Source organism: Cyprinus carpio, chromosome A5 (genome assembly GCF_018340385.1).
Source record: "Cyprinus carpio isolate SPL01 chromosome A5, ASM1834038v1, whole genome shotgun sequence".
NCBI lineage: Eukaryota > Metazoa > Chordata > Actinopteri > Cypriniformes > Cyprinidae > Cyprinus > Cyprinus carpio.
Window position 1 is genome coordinate 2,336,497 of NC_056576.1, and position 20,122 is coordinate 2,356,618.

General features: G+C 39.7%; 1 protein-coding gene across 1 annotated transcript; it reads right to left on the reverse strand.

Moving 5' to 3' along the window:
- Window positions 1-476: 476 nt before the first annotated feature.
- On the reverse strand, window positions 477-17,955 carry LOC109096567 (tyrosine-protein kinase receptor Tie-2-like). Its single transcript, XM_042751350.1, is given in 24 exon segments — window positions 477-1,131; window positions 1,239-1,338; window positions 1,410-1,506; window positions 1,601-1,641; window positions 1,737-1,807; window positions 1,882-1,995; window positions 5,997-6,187; window positions 6,283-6,393; window positions 6,485-6,695; window positions 6,939-7,099; window positions 8,627-8,722; window positions 8,725-8,931; window positions 9,282-9,557; window positions 9,626-9,760; window positions 10,090-10,199; window positions 10,201-10,243; window positions 12,058-12,202; window positions 12,321-12,466; window positions 12,554-12,676; window positions 12,999-13,136; window positions 13,491-13,622; window positions 16,713-16,865; window positions 17,159-17,269; window positions 17,402-17,955. Coding segments are annotated over 24 exon segments (3,327 nt in total). The 5' UTR covers window positions 17,742-17,955; the 3' UTR covers window positions 477-1,056.
- Between the last annotated feature and the right edge of the window lie 2,167 nt (window positions 17,956-20,122).

The window sequence follows — 20,122 nt, forward strand, 5'->3', positions numbered from 1 at the left end:
ACTCATTCACTACTATAGGAGAGGAAGAATTGTATAAATTTGTTAAATCATCTAAACCAACAACATGTTAGACTCTATTCCATCTAAAATCGAGCCCTCACATTCTCACAGTCCTTTTAATCGTTTGTGTAATTCTGAGATATTTTATTTTTACATGTGGTAAGCAGTGCAAAAATCAATAGCAGGATAAGAAGCAGTTACTCACCGTGATTTATGAATGATTCTGACTTACCACTGTTGTTTGATTAACTCATGAAAAACAGCGCGAGAGAGAAAAGAAACAGGGCAAGAGAAAAAAGAAAATGGTAATAGATGTGAAAAGAAATGCGAATTGAAATGTGAATGACAAGCTAACCAGCTAACGAATGGTAACGCGCTGTGCACATGCTGCACTCGTGATTTAAAATTTAAAGCGAATGGTCAGATTAGTCAGATAATAGCTAATAATATCGGATATATGCTGGGAATTAAGTTTATATTTTATCACTTTAGACAACAGAGTGATAGTAAATAGAGATTCAACAGAAAAGCGAAGCTACACAGAGCTACAATCACAAACCACTCAGCAGCACGCAGACAGGAACCAGAAACAGTTTTATGGCCAATAAATTTACTCACTTGCCAACGTCACAGCAAACATTTGCACACACTTTAAAAAGATGTCCAACCAATTCCTGTATCCTGTACACATAATTACACACTGAACTCTTATTTGTCAGTAATGCAGTAATGGTTCTAAAAATAGAAGCTTTTCAAGAGCTTTTTTTTAGGACTCATTCATTTCCATTACAGGTCTATTTTGCACAAAACAGTATGTACATTTAGAAACAAGCTGGCTCACAGTATCAAAGACAGGTTTTTATTAAAAACAATGAAATATACATACGTCACACATCTGTGAGTATCTGCATTCATCATCTCACACAACATAAAAGAAATATGATCCAATAGTCATTTACTAATGAAACACAATGTGTGTAAAACTGTGAATCCTGCTCAGAGGATCAAATTAACCGTTCATGAAGTGCTCTGAGATTGTACAGTAACAGCGAAGAATTAGCCGGCTTCCTCTGCAGAACAGTCAATGCCGGCGTATGTGAACTTCTCATAGAGCGTCGTGTTGACGTACGTCTGGAGAGAACGAGAGGAGAACATTTACAGCAAAATAACATGCAGTTTAAAACTGTCAGAGCACTTTGACTGGAAGACAAATAATGCTCCATCTCTAGATCCCATACCTTCCTCTCTTCCAGCATACGATTGAGTGACCTCAAGATCTGAGCGAATGAAGGTCTCTCGTAAGGTTTCTCCTTCCAGCACTGCTTCATCAGCTCATACCTGCAGAGACAGAGAAGCAGACTCATCTCCACTCTATCATCTGCAGATGGACACAGCCGTTTGAGACTTACACCTCATCGTCACAGTTGAGCGGTTTCTCCAGCCGATAGCCCTGCGGGAGCTTCTCGTACAGCTCCGCACACGTTATGCCGCAATACGGCGTTCCACCTGCCAATCAAAGCCACCAAATCAAATTATGCCAGTAAGAAAACAGACATTATCAGACCTCGAATAACACTGACTCATTGATCTTGTGACAGACCTAAGCTGACCACCTCCCAGAGCAACACGCCATATGACCACCTGAGCAGAGAGACACGGTTACTCTCAGCACAAAACACTCCAAACACAAGCACACACACTCTCTCTCTCACACACACACAGACCCAGACTCTTACACATCACTGTTGGTAGTGTAAACACTGTAGTTGAGAGATTCAATGGCCATCCATCTCACTGGCAGATGCCCCTGCAGAGAAACACATGTTAAAATCACGCATGTACAGTAATGCATGACAAGAACAGCGTCCTTCGGATCATTACCATGGTCTTCTTCACGTATACCTCCTGACCTCGGGACAGGCCAAAATCAGCGATCTTTGCCACAAAGCTTTCTCCGACCAGGATGTTTCTGGCTGCTAGATCTCTGTGGATAAACTGCAAAAGAAAAATATTCACAGAGAAGCAGATAGTCATTGTTTCTGTGAGTGTTATTCTGAAACGTTTTTACAGCCTTACAGTTTTTCTTGATTGCTAACGCGCTATAACTGATTCATTTGGCCCAATTTTCCAAATCATCCATACAATTCTCGAAACAAAGACACATTTCTCAAAAATTTTAACACATTTCACCTTTTTGCACACACATTCCAATTTGCTCAGTGTTTTCTGCATAACTCTACACAAAAAGTCATCATTTTGCACAGGTTTAACCATGTTCTCATTCAGAAAACACAAACACACAATATAATTAACTTAAGCATCAAAAAATTTACTCAAACAGCACACATTTATCCATGTGTGAACATTAAGCAGCAAAACTGATGACACACAGGTCAGAATCTCAGTATTATATGAACAAGAGCACAGATGTTTATGTGTTTTTGGAAAATGAATCCTGGTAGTGGGGGACAAAGAGGAAGAGGAGGGGAACATAAAAATGAAGGGGGTGAGGTCAAAGGTCATTTGTTCCTGATGAAATACAAAGCACTATAGTTAATGTACTGTACAGTACAATACACCAAACAACAACAAAAACATATTCTGCCCCAGCATCACATCTTTGGTCTGGGACAGACATCACAGGCTATACTGGCCCTAGCCAGGCAGCGGGGGTAAAATCCTCTTGCATGACTGATCCACCCCGTTACACATTAACTGTAATGTCTAGTCAGGCTTCTTCCATTCCATCATCTCTGTGTCCTACAATAATAGAAGTACTGATTTTACAAAAGTACTTTTTACAAAATGGAAGCAGACAGAAACTCTATCTGTATAGAGTTCAATCAAGGGGGGAATTTGATGCATGTGTTGTTTGTGAGTGAGTATATCTATAGTTAGTTTAGGTTGAGTTGAGTTAGGTATATCTGTTTTTTTTCCTGACTGATTTCTTATGATCGAGGCGACAGTGAAGCAGCTTAAGTTTGGCTGAACTCATTGCCCAGCCTCCCTCATAGTCATACCATGGACAAGGACATGGCCAACTAGTGCCACAAATTTCATCTGAGACTCCTTGTCTCCTTGCCCCTCATCCTCCTCCTCCTCCTCTTCCTCTTCCTCCACTCCTTGCTGCTCTTGCTCATCCTCTTCCTCCACTTCCTCCTCTCTGGTGTCCTCAACCTTTTCAATCACGTCTCTCTGTGTATCATCTGAGGCCAAAGCTTGAGTCTGACAAAAGATAACATGTTTTTGACTAAAATGTTTGAATTTGACCTGAAAGTTTGAAGTTTGCACAAGTTGGTGTGTAGTTTTGAGATTGTGTTTATAGTTGTGAGAAAATGGTGAATTGTTTCATGAATTGTGTGTTAGCAATCAAGAAAAACTGTAATACGGAGTTAATTAATTGTGCTGTGGTGCAAAACTATAACCAGCAAGCTTCCGGTAATCGGTCCTGAGAGCCTGAGCCACTATACACCACACAACCCATATGTACTGTGACTGAAATAAACTCACATATCGACTAGAGTGTAAATGATTTCATTCTGTCCGAAGAAAGAAAATGTTGAGATAGATGTGAAACAAGCACAGCTTCAGCATGCAGGAAATCACTCGAGAACCAACACTGAACTGACTTGATCTGAAAAATGACACTGTTGTCTTTTAGAGCTGCTGTTAAAGTACGATTTATCATGCAGCTCTATCTGAACTGATTTTGTATGAGCTTTTATCCAAAGCGACTTACGATTGGGGGATGCATAAAGCAACATTGAGATTTTAGACATTGTTGAAATAAGTACAAGCTAGAAAGAGAAGGAATAAATAAAAATGAAGCCAAGTAGTTTCGAAAGACACAAGTTTTCAGCTGTCGCTTCAGGGATTCAGCATTCCGGATAGGGGTGGGAAGATCATTCCACCAGCCAGGAATGGTGAACGAGAATATTCTGGAAAGTGATTTAGAGCCTCTCTGTGATGGTACCACGAGGCGTCGCTCACTGGCAGATCTCAGATGTAGATTTGTAGTAGTGAGTGGAAGTAGTGCTTTTAGTGCTGGGCCTGTGGCTGTTCTATATGCAAGCGTTAATGTCTTGAACTTGATGTGAGCTGCAACCGGTAGCCAGTGCAAGGAGATAAAGAGAGGTGTAACATGGGCTCTTTTGGGTTCGTGGAAGACCAGTCGTGCCGCTGCATTCTGAATCATTTGTAGAGGTTTGATTGTGCTTGATGAAAGTCCAGCCAGAAGAGCACTGCAGTAGTCCAGCCTAGAAATGACAAGGGCCTGGACAAAAAGTTGTACAGCATGCTTCGTTAGAGTTAGAGACTATGTTAAACATAGTTTAGTTTCCATCAATGATTCTGTTAGTTTACTGTTTTTACACATGTATTGTATACAGCACTTTATTTTCTTTTCAAGATTATTTAAATTTTGTTCATGCTAACATTCAGTTGAATCTTGAATATAGTCAGATATCAGTGAATTTTTTGGATACACTGGTTTCATTTGGTAATGAAACACTTTCTACTTTATGAAAGTGAAAAAAAAAATATGTTATGTTATATAATGTAATGTATTGTGATATATTATAATATTTTGTGATATGATTTTAACCCATCCAAAGTGCACACACACAGAAGTAAACACACACACACACCGTGAACACACACCCGGAGCATAGGCAGACATTTATGCTGTGGTGCCAGGGGAGCAGCTGGGGGTTCGGTGCCTTGCTCAAGGGCACCTCAGTCGTGGTATTGCCGGCCCGAGACTCGAACCCACAACCTTAGGATCAGGAGTTAAACTCTCTAACCACTAGGCCACGACGACTTCCCTACAGGCCACCAGGGCACCATATCGAGTTAGTGTTGGCTGCAGATAAAGTCTTAATTGTTGGTTATTTTAATATCCATGTAGATAATGAAAAAGATGCATTGGGATCAGCATTTATAGATATTCCGAGCTCTATTGGGGTTAGACAACACGTCTCAGGACCTACTCATTGTCTAAATCATACTCTAGATTTAATATGGTCACATGGAATTGATGTTGATGTTGTTGAAATTCTGCAGCAGTGTAATGATGTCTCGGATCATACTGTATATGTGTATACTCCATATAGCTAACGCTGCAAATTTCAACTCCCTGTTACAAATATGTTTGAACCATCACTTCTACCACAAAACACTGCTTTGTAAATAATCTCCCTGATGTATCTCAATTTCTCAGCATATCCAATAGCACAGAAAAACTTGATGGTGTAACAAAATCTATGGAGTCTCTCTTTTCTAGGATTTTAGATATAGTTGCTCCATTATGCTTAAAGAAGATAAAGGAAAACAGTCTGACACCGTGGTATAATGAGCACACTCGCACCCTAAAGAGAGCAGCCCGGAAAATGGAGCACAGCTGGAGAAAAACAAAACCAGAGGTATTTCGTATTGCATGGAGGGAAAGTACTTCTACTTATAGAAAAGCCCTAAAAACTGCTAGAGCTGCTTGTTTTTTTTCTCTCTCTTAGAAGAAAACAAACACAACCCCAGGCATTTAAGGCATTCAATACAATACAGTGGCTAAATTAACAAAAAGATCAACCGACACAGACATTTCCCAACAGCACAGCAGTAATGACTTTATGAACTTCTTTACTTCCAAGATCGATACTATTAGAGATAAAATAATAACCATGCAGCCGTCAGCCACAGTATCACATCAGACAAAGTGCTTCCAGAAGTCATAGATCCTCTTCTGAATATTATTTATCCATCAATATCTTTAGGATATGACCCTAAAACCTTCAAATTGGGTGTTATTAAGCCTCTCATTAAAAAAATAAATAAATAACACAACTTGATCCTAGAGAATTAGTTACTTACAGACCGAACTCAAAGATACTAGAAAATGCAGTATCCTTAGAGATAAATGATATCTGTGAGGATTTCCAGCAACATTGGAATTGGAGCAGAACTTTTTCATATTTGTTTTGGACAGTGTTTTCCACGCTCACCTGTTTCTGGCTCAGGTAGTCCATGCCATGTGCCACATCTGCAGCAAAGTGCAATAACTGCTGCGAGGAGAGTGTGGATGCAGTGCTGTTAGCGATGGCAAAGGCAGGGTCCGTCTCTAACACACGGCTCTTACGCAGGAAGTCCAGCAGGTTTCCGTGAGGAGCGTATTCAATGGCCAGATACAGGTAACCTGTAGTAGAAGAAGACAGTGTGACTGAGCTCTCAAACACAGTCATGTCGCATCGGAAAAGATCAGCAAATGTCTGTGGGAGTTGAGGCTCACACCTCTGTGTTCACACGCTCCCAGAAGGTTAATGATGTTCGGATGATGACCTAGTTTACACAAGACCTCAAGTTCCCCAGCAAAGTCTCTGTGGTCGTCCTTAGATGCATATTCTATAGTTTCAGACAGAGAACGAGACATTGTGAGAGAAATCAAGCACTTTGCTAACATACATACTGACTCTTTTCTTTGAATTCACCTTACCTTTCATTCTTTTGATGGCTGCATCCATCCTCAGGCCGTCTTTCTTAATGCGGGCTTTCAGCACCTGCCCAAAGTTTCCCTCTCCAATTATATCCTGGAACTTGATATCGCTCCACTCCAGGGTAGGATAGGCCACAGACTGGCTGGAGTTGAGAACTTTTTTGGGCACGTTCAGCGGCACAGAGCTAAACTGGACCACAGGCTCCTCTCTCTGTGAGCACAGGAGAGACCAATGTTTACAGGAGTGTTCAGCTCCAACACACCTGAAGCAGCTACTGAAGGACTTCAGGATCCAAACTCTGAACTGGTGCTAAACACTGCTGTGCGGTCAAGTGTTAGTGTGAAAACCCTAACCCTGCTATAGAGATAAAGCTGAAGCTGTTTTTTATTGTGATAGATCTGTAAATAAATGCATACAGTCACTGAGAATGCTGAATTTTGGTCGGTGCCTCACCGCTATGTTGTGGAAGGCCTGCACCATGCGTCTCTGGAAAGTGGTTCTCTTGAGCTGCAGGACGATGCAGAAGGCCAGCAGGATAGTGATGCATGTCATGCCGGCGGAGCCCAGGATCGCATAAAAGAGCATGTTACCATGAGCCTGGAACCCGTGCAGCTCTGAAAGAGCAACAATTTACAATCACTTTCATTAGTAGCATTTTATAATGCTGAACAAATATAAATATTCATAAAAATGAACTTTACCTGTCAAGTGTTAAATAATGTAACTAGTTAAATGAAATGTTTGTTAATGTTAACTATTAATAATGGTTTGTCTTTAATAAAGGTTTGTCTTTCTTCCTGCACATTATTACTCATTTTGATCAAGATATATCCACTTATTGCTCTACATATTGTCCATATCTGCATTTTATTGTCATTGTTTGTAAAACAAATTTTTTAAAAACTGTTTGTACTTATTACCTGTGCCTGCATCACATGGTGATAAAGTGTTTACCTGGTTATGAGAGACACTAGGTCATTGGTTCTTGTCACATGCAGAAAATAAATTACCATAAATCACCAAACATAAATTTAACACTGACTTCCATCATTTTATAAACAGTAAGTGATCCGTGCCTGTAGAGGGCAGTGTTACTCTCTCAGTGTGTCTCACTTTCATTCTATGGTTCAGATGCTCACATGCACTCCTTTGCTCACGCTTGTGAAGCTGTGCTAGTAAAAACTTAAAGGCACCATATGTAAGATTTTTTTATTAAAATATCCAAAAACCACTAGAAAAGTGTTATATATTTTGCTAAATTGTGTACTTAAATTATCCCAAATGTTTCGAAGAATGTTTCGAAGTCCAGAGAAATAATCAATTTTAACGAGTGACTTGAATTGTGTCCATAGTGTCATTGTGTCGCCTGACAATGACGTCATACACCGTCGATTTCCGGTTTTGTTTTGTAGAAAGACCAAAGACGCTTTAATATATTATGCATTTTATTAGACAGGTGACAACTGCACAGAGTAGAATTATAACAGATCTTTCAAATGTATCTAGTATGATAAAACAGTGCTGCTTTTTCCCCCACATACGCATGACTGGAAGGTGCGGAAGCGGTCGGCTGTGGCATACTAAAAAACTCCACTGCTTTCGAGTTGTGTGTCACACTTTCAGCCTCACCCTGCTTCATTCTACTACGTTAATGCATCATTAGTTGCATCCATGAACATGATTTCTGAGTTCCGTCAGATTGCATCGGCTGTGGGGATGAAGACCACAACTCCCATGATTCCACACTCATTTCACAGTGTCATTAAAAACTCTTTTTTTGTTTGTTTGCTTTGAATACGCACCCTCTAGGGGCGAAAACTTACATATTGTGCCTTTAAATAATGCTGCTTCTGTAATTATTTACTCTCTGACTGATATTCTTCTGTGGAACACAAAAGAATATATTTAAAAAAGTTTTCTAGACATTCCCCGAAATATCTTCTTTAATTTTTAACGGAAGAAAGAAAGTTATACAGCTTTAGAATAGCAATCGTTTGAGTAAATGATGAACAATATGCCTTTAATTCCCTGTTAGAGTACACACAGCATAACATCTTGGCCAATTAGAGAACGATGGGAGTTTAGGCAGAGAAAAAGAAAATACATTCAAGTGTAAGGAAACACTCAGCGCAGAGACTTACGTGAGCTCTCCTGAGGTGTCAGCATCTTGAGGGTGATCTGCGGTCTCTCCACGCTCTCTCCCATGTTGTTGACGCTCCAGAGCTCCAGCTGGTATTGTCGGCCCTCAGACCCCTGAGCTGGAAGCGCATGTTGGTCTGGTCCTGCACACCAAGCTCCACCTGCTGACTGTAGTCCGTCTGCTCCGTCTGCTGGTAACGGATCATGGTTCTGGAGATGGAGTGACCCTCGGCCACTGACCAGGTGATGTCGGCTGAGGAGTCACTGATGTTACAGGTGGAGATGTTGGCAGGAGGAGGAGGAAGCTCTGATGAATCACAACCAATAACATAACCAATCAATAACTCCACTAGTATATCCAAGTTATCCGCATTCATATGGTAAAATCACATAAAAGAAATATATAGTAGGCAGCAAAACTCTTTGATTGTTTTTAGCATTAACTGTCTGAAGCATTAACATTCACATTTTCTATGAAATTGCTATGAAACTGTGTTTTGAACAGCGCTGTGTCTTTGATGGATGAGAGACATCAAGAGAGCTTTCAGAGGAGATACAGATGTGTCAGTCCAGTGAGAATCTGCTTTATAGCATGTGTGTAGCTGTGATGTGTGTGGCTGCTAGCAAAACAATTGAGAGGCAGAAAGCCATCCTTACGATCGCTCAGCGTCCAGGCACTGACGGTGGGACAGGCCTGTCCCACGCGGCTGCTGCACGACCTCAACTTGCACTGGTATTTTCGTCTAGGTTTCAGCTCGCTCAGATGGAGGTTGGAGGAGTTTGACGCAAGCTGGAATCTCCTCTCAGTTCCTGAAGCTCCTACCTGCTGACACATGACCTCGTAACTCCAGTCCGCCTCGGCAGGTGCGGCATCCCACGACAGGAGCAGCGCGGTCTGATTGATGGGTCTCAGCTTCACACCCACGGGGAGCTCTGAGACAAAAACAGGAGTCTTATCATCATGCTGTCTGTTGAATGTGAGGCTGTGTTTGAGCTCTTACCGAGCATCTGTGTGGAGAAAGTGGCTTCAGGTCCAGGCTGGCCGGTTCCTCCCGGTCCGTGGCGACTCAGCTGCACCCGTGTGGTGTACTGGGTCATGGGAGAAAGGTTGTTCAACCTCACCAGAGAGCCGCTCACTGTTGAACACATAGAGAAATGTGTTTCTTTTAATTCATATCTGCTATCTACTTCAAAACAGTTCCACAGTTTTGTAACGATTTTCCATGTTTTGAGTATCAGTCCGATCAGCAAGAACAATGAGCCAAAGACACAAATATGTTTAGACTGTTTTCTTATGTGAGCCAATGCATACTGTTCCAGCTGCCGTATGCAGTTGCGCACTTGGATGGGTTAAATGCAGAGCACCAATTCTGAGTATGGGTTACCGTACTTGGCAAATGTCATGACTTTCACTTTCACACCACAAAACACATTGTGAAACTCCAAGACAATGAAGTTTTGTTACCCTCAATGCTTCTCCATGTAGATGAGCTGGCTTTTTTATAGATGAGCTCGACTGACGTGATAGGCCCGTCTCCGGTGTAGGGCTCTTTATTGCCCAGCAGCAACAGGTGGGCCGCTGCCATTCAGCAGTGGAGGATTCTGGGGCTGCGGAGGAACTGAAACCAGAGACGTTCCCACAATGAGCAACAACCAAGAACAGTTTACAGACGACTTCTCACTAAGAGAACAAAGGACTTTCCTGATAATTAACATTTGAACACTCTCTTGAACACCCTCCTGCATAAGTAACAGTGCCATCGGAGACGCACCACGCCTAGCAGTTCACACCTCACCATCACACTCCCTCCTCACACTATGATCCCCAATCTTTTCTCCCTCACCTGAAACTCACTCTAAATCTATGCAATGTTAATTGTATACAACAAGTGATTATATATGTTTGGTATCATTTGAAATGTCTCAGTGTGCCTGGTACAATGGTCTCAACATTACAAAAAGTAGACTAAAAGATAATACAGATCCTAAGGGTCAAGAGATATTTTGATTACTGTAATGGGAGTGCCCTTTTCCAGGGTCCTCGATGTAAATTACCTTCTGTTCCCTTTGAGGTGTAAACTACACTGGTCTGGGACCTGACTTAATCAAATTCTAATTGTTAGTTTCTGTCTTCATCTCGGGGGATGTTTGTCTTGATCTGAGGTATTTAAAGGATTGCAGCAAAAAGGATCGGCACGATTCTGTAAACCAGAAAGCCCGTAGTGTGGTGTGTGTCTCTTCACTTCATACTATGTATTTCACTAGAAGTCAGGTATGCATCTTTCACTCTTAGATTCATCTTTGAGAATTTGATGTCTTGTATTGATTTGATATCTTTGAATTGGGTATGTAATTGGCGGAATACATATTTACCTGACTGATAATAAAATTGTTACATTTGATTTTATTCTGTTTTACTCTGTAATTATTGACTCTAGTAGATTAAGTTGTATCCTTGTTAGAGACATGAGCACCTGAATGAACGAGTACAATAATATTAAAGAATAAATAGAATAATCAAATGTGAGAATAATAATAATTAGAGATAGACAAACAACCAATTTGCCTTTCAACCCAAATTCGAGGTCATACTTAAATGGAGTCAGATTAGATCATTAAATGGAGTCAGATTTGAGTTTACCCTAAATTGAATAACTCTACGCGCTGAAAAGACCGAACACGCAGGAAACCTTCAGCCAGCACCGGATACCTTCCTTGGACCGTGTGCGTGGACCTTACATGTAAGAGACGTGTAATGATCGACAAATTAAGCCATTAATGCATTACCTACAGCAAAACTAATAGAAACACATATTCCTCTCTCGATATTGCTTGCACACCTGTGATCTTCTGCTTTAGACTGTACAAACTTTCTACATTTAAGGTCACTAAGATTGGGGCTGCAGTGAATTTCCTTATAAAGTCATGTATTTTATGAACATAAGGCATTGACAGCTAAGCCATCCTAACATTGTGACGTCAACCCAGAAGCTACATTTAAGCAACATCTTCCATAATAAGGTGTATTTACAAAAAAATTGTTAAATGTGACACAGAGGTGGAATTTATTATTTAAGTCACAATCAGTTAAAAACAAGACACATGATCTAACCCAGACAGAGCCATCATAACACCAACATGAAGGGACACATTCAGGATCATAATCTAATGCCCTTTCTCAGTTTAGTAATTTTTGTGAATCTATAGGCAAACTGGAAAAAAAAACCTGTAATCTTGGAGATGCCATTTTGTCTACTATTTTTTTTTTCATACTTTTGATGTTAAATATTTACAGCTAATATTCCCACTATGGACATTGCTAATTTCATACCAATATAAACATTTTGGCTCCTGAAAGCACTGTTTGTTGTGAATTTTTGGAAATTTTGCTGGGAGGAAAACAGAGACAGACCGGAACTTTGAAGAATCTCACCTTTGACGTTCACAATGAATTCTTTCTCCTCCTGATAGTGTTTGTTTTTCACTTGACACGACCAGCGGCCAGCGGCCGACACTGTGATCTTCTCGACCATGAATGTGGACGTTGTTTGATCATTTTCCATCTGTGTGTCCACTGCCTGAGAAAAAACAAAAGAAGAGGCATTTCATGAATAATGCAGTGGCTCATGTAGGTCAAAGCTCATGGTGTGTGAAACGGTGCGAGTGCATTGGTGATGTTATTGAGACGTGACTCACATAGACAGTGGTTTTGTCTGGTTTGACCAGGGCTATTTCCTCGTGTAAATGAGCGGGTCTACCTGATGCAGAGCAGTTGACTGTGTATCTGACACCCGAGTTGAGCTCAATGTCTCTCAGACTGCTCACAATAACAGGTCTCGTGTCTTCAAAGAAATCACAAGCAGACAAGGATTCAGCCCAGAGATCTCCCAGAAACACAGGACTGTTTCTTTGAAATCAGTGATTTTCACCTGGTTTCTCACAGCGAGCTCCGTGCCTGCCTTCACACACACATCCTCTGAAGCGATTGCATTTCCCCAGTTTACACTCACATTTCTGTTTACAGTCGGCACCGTAATAACCATCCGGACAGGCTGAAATCACAAGAGCACTAAATCACATGCATCTTCAATATATCTGAAATATATCTTAATAAATAATCATAATAATATAGAAAAATCACTTCTTATCAGATTAGAGCAATAAAATACACTTCACATACTATTTCATCAAATTAAAAAGAGTTCCAACCAATATTTGAACAAAATATTTGTAACGTGTTTATTTTCATTACCCACACTTTCAGAACATCTTCAGCGAAACTAGTTCACAGTACTACTATTATTACTAGCATTCAGACAGAATATTAAATGAACCTTCCTCCCGTGTGTCAAACCCTACAGGATTTCATCTCACCCTCGCTGCATTTAAAGCCCCTCCATCCGGACGCACAGGAGCAGCCGTACGGGTCTCTGAGACAGAAGAGCAGAGAACGACAGACTCCGTCCACGCAGCGCTCCTTACAGCTCCGGCCGAAGCGGCCCTCACCACACACTACAAACATAACACACAACTACTATCTCTCCTACTTCCTCCTCATGTTTTTAAACTCTGAAAGTGCCATTGACCTGTCATATATTAATCACTCATTCAGAAAGCTGAATTATTCAGAAAGAGTTGTTTTTAGTTCAGTTTACTTTCAGATAAATGCTTTTTTGGACTGGAGAATTTCCACAGTAAAAATAATCTATCTACAACCATCACTAAAAACTTTGTTCTTCATGATATGAGCCCTAAAAATCTGTCAAAATAAGGTGTGATGCATTGTGTCTTGTTTTATGAATATTAAAGCTAAACATGGCCCCTGAAATAAATGTGACAATTGAGTATTTGAGCAAATATTGTTACCTGTTTCACAGGTGGGCCCTTTAAACCCTGGAGGGCAGATGCATTCTCCCGTTACATCATCACACACACCTCCGTTAGCGCAGGGCAGACATGATTTCATACAATCTGCGCCCCACAAACCAGCCTTACAACCTGTTAACCACACAACAACTGACCGTTATTTAAAAGAAGCTCATATTCTGCTGAAAACACGTAATGTTGTTTACTTTAGAAAAGCTTACAGTTTTTTTAAAAAAGTTGATATTTTTTTTAATATTCATATTTTAAAAAAAAAAAAAGAAATTATATATATAATTCAAAACCATTACAGGTGAGCAAATAATTGAAAAGACGTGTATAGAACAGACCAGAAGTGTGTTTTGAAGTCAATATTATGTGTTTTTATTTCATGTCTTCAGACACCATCACTGAATAATCCAGAAGACTGACTGCAGACTTCTTTAACAATCTTTAAAAATTTCTTCATAAAACAATTATTGCGTTCAGGTCGGGGGAATGATTCATTGTGTTTATTCATCACACATTTATTTCAATAATTAAATCAAGACATTCAATGAACACTCTTAAGTTAACATGAGCATGATATAGTGAGAGATGCACATCCAGCAAACAGTTTTAAGCAGCCTAATGGTGCTGGAGAGTCCAGACTAATGTATTAGGACTCACAAATCCTTTTGAACTTACTACATACTTTTGAAAGTATATAATGATGTATTTATCTCTATAGACTCTGGGAATTCAGTTATTTTAGTACTTTTAGACCTAACAGCAGCTTTTGATACAGTTATTCATTCCATTCTCATTTCTCGTTTAGAGCATTATGTGGGTCTATGGGGTAATGTTCTTAAATAGTTTGTATCTTACTTGCATAACAGATAACATTGCAAACCACACTTTAGCAAAGCCTTACAAAATCTGCGGACGGCAGATCCTTTCCCTATTTAGTGCCAAAAACTCTGGAATAAACCTACCTAACATTGTTCGGGAGGCAGACACACTCTTTCAGTTTAAATCTAGATTAAAGACCCATCTCTTTAACCTGGCTTACACATAACACACTAAAACATTTCTAATATTCAAATCTGTTAAAGGATTGTTAGGCTGCATTAATTATGTCAACCAGAACCGGGAACACTTCCCATAACATAGATGTACTTGCTACATCATTAGAAGAATGGCATCTACGCTAATATTTGTCTGTTTCTCTCTTATTCTGAGGTCACCGTAGCCACCAGATCCAGTCTGTATCCAGATCAGAGGGTCATTGCAGTCACCCGGATCCAGTATGTATCCAGACCAGATGGTGGATCAGCACCTAGAGATGACCTTGACAGCCCTGAATGTCAGCGGAGAGCAGGACAACTAGATGAGCTCCAGAGACAGATCCCCTGTAAAGACCTTGTCTCAGACGACCACCGGGACAAGACCACAGGAAACAGATGATTCTTCTGCATAATCTGACCTTTCTGCAGCCTGGAATTGAACTGCTGGTTTTGTCTGGTCAGAGGAGAACTGGCCACCGACTGAGCCTGGTTTCTCCCAAGTTTTTTTCTCCATTCTGTAACCAATGGAGTTTTGGTTCCACTGGCTTGCTTAGTTGGGGATACTTAATATCCAGCGTAATCGTCGACTTGATTGCACAGATACTATTTAAACTGAACTGAGCTGGATGATCACTGAATTCAATTATCAAACGTCTTTAACTGAAAATTGGGTGTTTACTATTGTCATTTTGCATTATTGACACACTATTTTCCTAATTAATACTGCAAAGTACTTTGACACAATATGTATTGTTAAAAGCACTATATAAATAAAGGTGACTTGATTTGACTTGACTTGTGGAGTCCCACAAGGTTCTATTCTTGCTCCCATTTTATTTTCTCTTTATATGCTTCCCCTGGGTAATATTTTTAGGAAACATGGAATTTCCATTCTTTGCTTAGCAGATGATATTCAAATCTACTTACCAATAAAAAAAGGAGAAACAAATGATTCTGAGGTCTTGGCAACTTGTTTGAAAGACTTAACAAATTGGATGTCCACAAATTTCTTGCATATTAATGAATTGAAAACTGAGATTATTTTCTTTTGTTCCAGTATCCTCCTCAATCGCTTTAAAAACAAAGTTCTCTCAATTTAAGATTGATTTGAAACAGCATGTTAAAAATTTGGGCTATATTATAGATAGTGACCTTAAAATGGATAAGCAAGTTAATTAACTTGTTAGGTCTTGCTTTTTCGATCTTTGTCAAAGATCAAATCCACAGTAAAATATTGATAAGTAATTTTACTTAATTTTATAGGTGATACACGATTGCAGTGTGTTATGATGTTCACATAAGTGGTATCACTACTGGATTATTGTAATTGACAAGTTTATCTTAGTGCTCTGCATTTTAGTGCACACACTCAGTGTCCTGTGGAAACACACAACCCGGACGATTGCAGTTAGTACAGAACTCTGCTTGCAAGGCTATGGTATTGATGTGCTCACATAAGTGGTACTTGCCTAGACTCTATTGGTCTGCCTGTAAGATTAAGGACTCCCTTGATTTTTTTTTTTTTTTTTTTTTTTTTTACCAGATATAGGATTGATTTGTTTATCAGTCTATTAACAAGTATGCTCCCACATACTTTTCCGACCTTATTTTAGTTCATCAGCCCTCCAGATCGCTTAGGCCAGCAAATCAAATTCAACTAAAGGTGCTAAACTTAAACATAGGGGTTATAAAGTGTTTGAAGTAGCTGGTCCCAATCTTTGGAATGGCTTACCACAACACATTAGGTCCGCACCCACTTTGTCCATTTTTAAGCATAAACATAAAGACTACTTAAATACATGCGGTATATATGTGGTATTTTTTGTTTTTCTTCTTCTTCTTAATTGTGTTTTATGGTTATATTGTTTTCTTTTTGCTGGTATTTAGTTTTATTTTGAATTGTAAAGCACCTTGGACAATGAACATCATAATTATATGGTGCTATATAAATAAACAAACCAAACCAAACCAAATCCACAAATCACTAAATGAGTATTTTACCAACTTAATGGCCAGAAATGAAATATTTATAGTGCAGCATACAATGAGGGCTAGAGTTATTCATCTTTAGGATCCTGAGACTTGTGATTTAAACGTCAAGTGCATAGATTTTACAGATTACTGGACACTTTCCAGAGAGTGTGGCGTTTGGTAAGAAGCTATGAACTGAAGGACTTACTCCTGACGATCAGTCGGGTTATTGCTGAGCTGAATGGAGCTTCAGAAATGTAACGGATAGCATATACTCCAGCATGACTTTGGGCTTTTGCATTGATTATTGTGTAATTAATTACATTCATGTCCTCTTTGGGTGAAGAGTGTTCAAAATCTCCTGAAAAACAAAACAACAACAACAAAAACAACAGCTAGAACAACAAAAACTATAATGCAACTGGATATTCTTTATTTTTTTGCCAGAAAAACAAGGATTATGTGGAAAATGCTGAACACATGTAGATGATATATAAAAAAAATATAAACTGTAAGCCAATATAAATAGAAGCAGAGAATTAATTATAAAAGTTTTAAAAAAATTATAGAGACTTTAACTTCTCAAGACACTTTACTATAAAACAAGGCACAGATGTTTGTTTCTATTCTTTATTAAGTGTTCATAGTTCACACCGTTTTTATAGATGACTGTATCCTCTGGTAAATATGTCTTTCTTGAGTAAGAGATGTTAACGTCTTCACCTTCATTAACAGTGATTGTCAGAGATTCAGGAAGGAAAGCAGCTGAAGGAAAAGGAAACAGTTAATACCTGTCTGCTGAAAATGATACCACATTAGAAGTGGAGTGTATGCATATACAAACAAGTTTTTCCCTTCAAAGGAGCCAAAGCACTGCTCAGATATCAGTTTTATTACCTTCATGGAGCATCTTGTAGGTGTAGATTTTACTTCTGTTAGAGTTTTTGAGCTGGCAGTAAAATCCTCCAAAGGTGTGATTGTGGGACATCCACGTGACTTTAGCGGCGGAGTGGTGGCTTCTGTCCGGTTCAGTGCTCAGGATATGAGCTTCCTGATCGGGATACTCGTGGCCCAAACTCAGCGATCCGGTGCCAGAAACAGTCCAGTCACTGCTCACACACAGGAGAGACTGCGAGTTCACAGAGGACACGATTGGGTCCGGATTGATCAGAGTCACATCTGAGATATCAAGAGCACTGCCTGCAGAACGGACATGAAACATGACAGGAATCATCATTTTTTAATGAAACAAAGAGCCATTCTGGCTTTAGACTATTGTCCTACAAAACCACTCATGAAACCTCCTCATTGAGCTCTTCTAGTGAGACACAGCAACATCTCCACTCAGTGCTACAGGATATGTACAATACTCAACCATAACTCCTTCCAGGACAGCCAGAAACCTAGGAGTTGTGATGGATCATCAGTTAAGCTTCACAGACCATATTGCAACAATGACCCGGTCCTGCAGATTTGCCTTATTCAACATTAGGAAGATTAGACCCTTCCTGTCAGAGCAATCCACCCAACTTCTTGTCCAAGCTCTTGTTCTCTCCAGACTGGACTATTGCAATGCTCTCCTGGCGGGCCTTCCTGCATGTACTATCAAGCCTCTACAACTGATCCAGAATGCAGCAGCGAGGGTCGTCTTCAATGAGCCGAAAACAGCCCATGTTTCTCCTCTCCTCATCAGGTTACACTGGCTACCAGTAGCCGCTCGCATCAAATTCAAGGTACTGATGCTTGCCTACAAAACGACCACTGGCACGGCGCCAACTTACCTAAACTCACTAGTTCAATTTTATGCACCCTCCAGAAGTTTGCGCTCTGCAAGTGAACGACGCCTTGTGTTGCCATCCCAAAGAGGTTCAAAATCACTCTCACGGACTTTTTCCTGGACTGCTCCCAGCTGGTGGAATGAACTCCCGATCTCAATTCGAACAGCTGAGTCTTTACTCATTTTCAAAAAACATCTAAAGAATCATCTTTTTCGCCTGCACTTAACCAAACTAATACTAGTACTTACCTTTTTTCTTTTCTATCATATTCCCAAAAAAAAAAAAAAAAAAAAAAAAAAAAAAAAACCCTGGCTACGTGTTCTGTACTAGGCTAACTGAGACTTGTCATAGCACTTGTATACCGTTGTTGTTCTCGTTGATCTGATTGTTTCTACTGTTCTCATTTGTAAGTCGCTTTGGATAAAAGCGTCTGCTAAATTATTAAATGTAAATGTAATGTAAATGTTGAATCATATTGATTTTTTTCTTTTTGTGAGACACAGCAACATCTCCACTCAGTGCTACTGGATTCATTTATAAAGTTTTTTTCCAAGTAATGTGCAAACAAGTTCATTATGGCATTGAAACGAGGTGATGTTACGCCTGTTTAACACTAGTGTGCTATTTATGGAGGCTATATCTCTAACACCAAGAATTTCTGCAGACCCTGTTGATCTTCTCCTTGATTCCTTTTACTCAAAAGTTAAGAATGTTATTGATGATATTGCTCTTGTAATAGTCAGTAAGAAGACTGGCAGACAGAAATCAGCTTGGAGAAAATCAACAGCATGAAAAAACAATGCAGAACAGCTGAGCAGATATGGCGGAAGACGAAACTTGAAATTCACTATAGCATCTACGAAGACTGCCTTCATGCTTTCAGTGTGGAACTAGCTATAGCTAGAGAGACCTTCTTCTCTAACCTTATTAACAGTAACTTAAACAACACTCACACTCTTTTTGCTACTGTTGAGAGACTGACAAACTCCCCAAGTCAGATTCCCAGTGAAATGCTCTCCGACAGCAAATGCAATGATGGAAATTGCTTCCTTCCTCTCTGAGAAGATCATTAATATCAGGAAGGGGATTAGCACATCCCCAAGTTATGCAGAGGTAAGACAAATTCGACTGCAATATCAAAAAGTAGATACTATGTCTATGTTTGAAGCAATTGATTGCAAAATTTTGGAAGAAATAGTGCAGAACCTAAAATCATCAACCTGCTATCTTAAAACCCTTCCCACATATTTTTTCAAAAGTGTGCTTAACTGTTTAGAAGCAGATCTCTTAGAAGTGGTGAACACCTCACTTCTTTCTGGGACTTTTCCAAACTCGCTGAAAACCGCAGTTGTTAAACCCCTTCTAAAAAAGAGTAATCTTGACAACACCATTTTGAGCAATTGTAGACCAATATTAAACCTTCCTTTTATAGGCAAAATTATACAAAAGGTAGTTTTTAATCAGCTAAACAAATACTTAAACTCAAATGGATACCTGGACAATTTTCAATCTGGTTTCCAACCAAATTTCCTATCACAGCTATGGTGATGATACCCAGATTTACCATTGTGTATGAAATGTGCTATGTAAATAAACTTGCCTTGCCTTGTCTTGTTTTATGTGGTTTACACAATAGGAGACTAGGAGACTCATGCTGACTCTGAGGCAGTAGTAAATGCTTGTGGTTTTAAAACTCTCTCTGTGTTGTAATACCCATAAAATCACTCCAGGACTCAAACTTTTTAGCAACCCTGAACACATAAAACAATGAATGCACCAAAACTGAAATACTGGCATAAGACTACTGGTCCATGACAGAGACGCAAATCCATCTGACTGG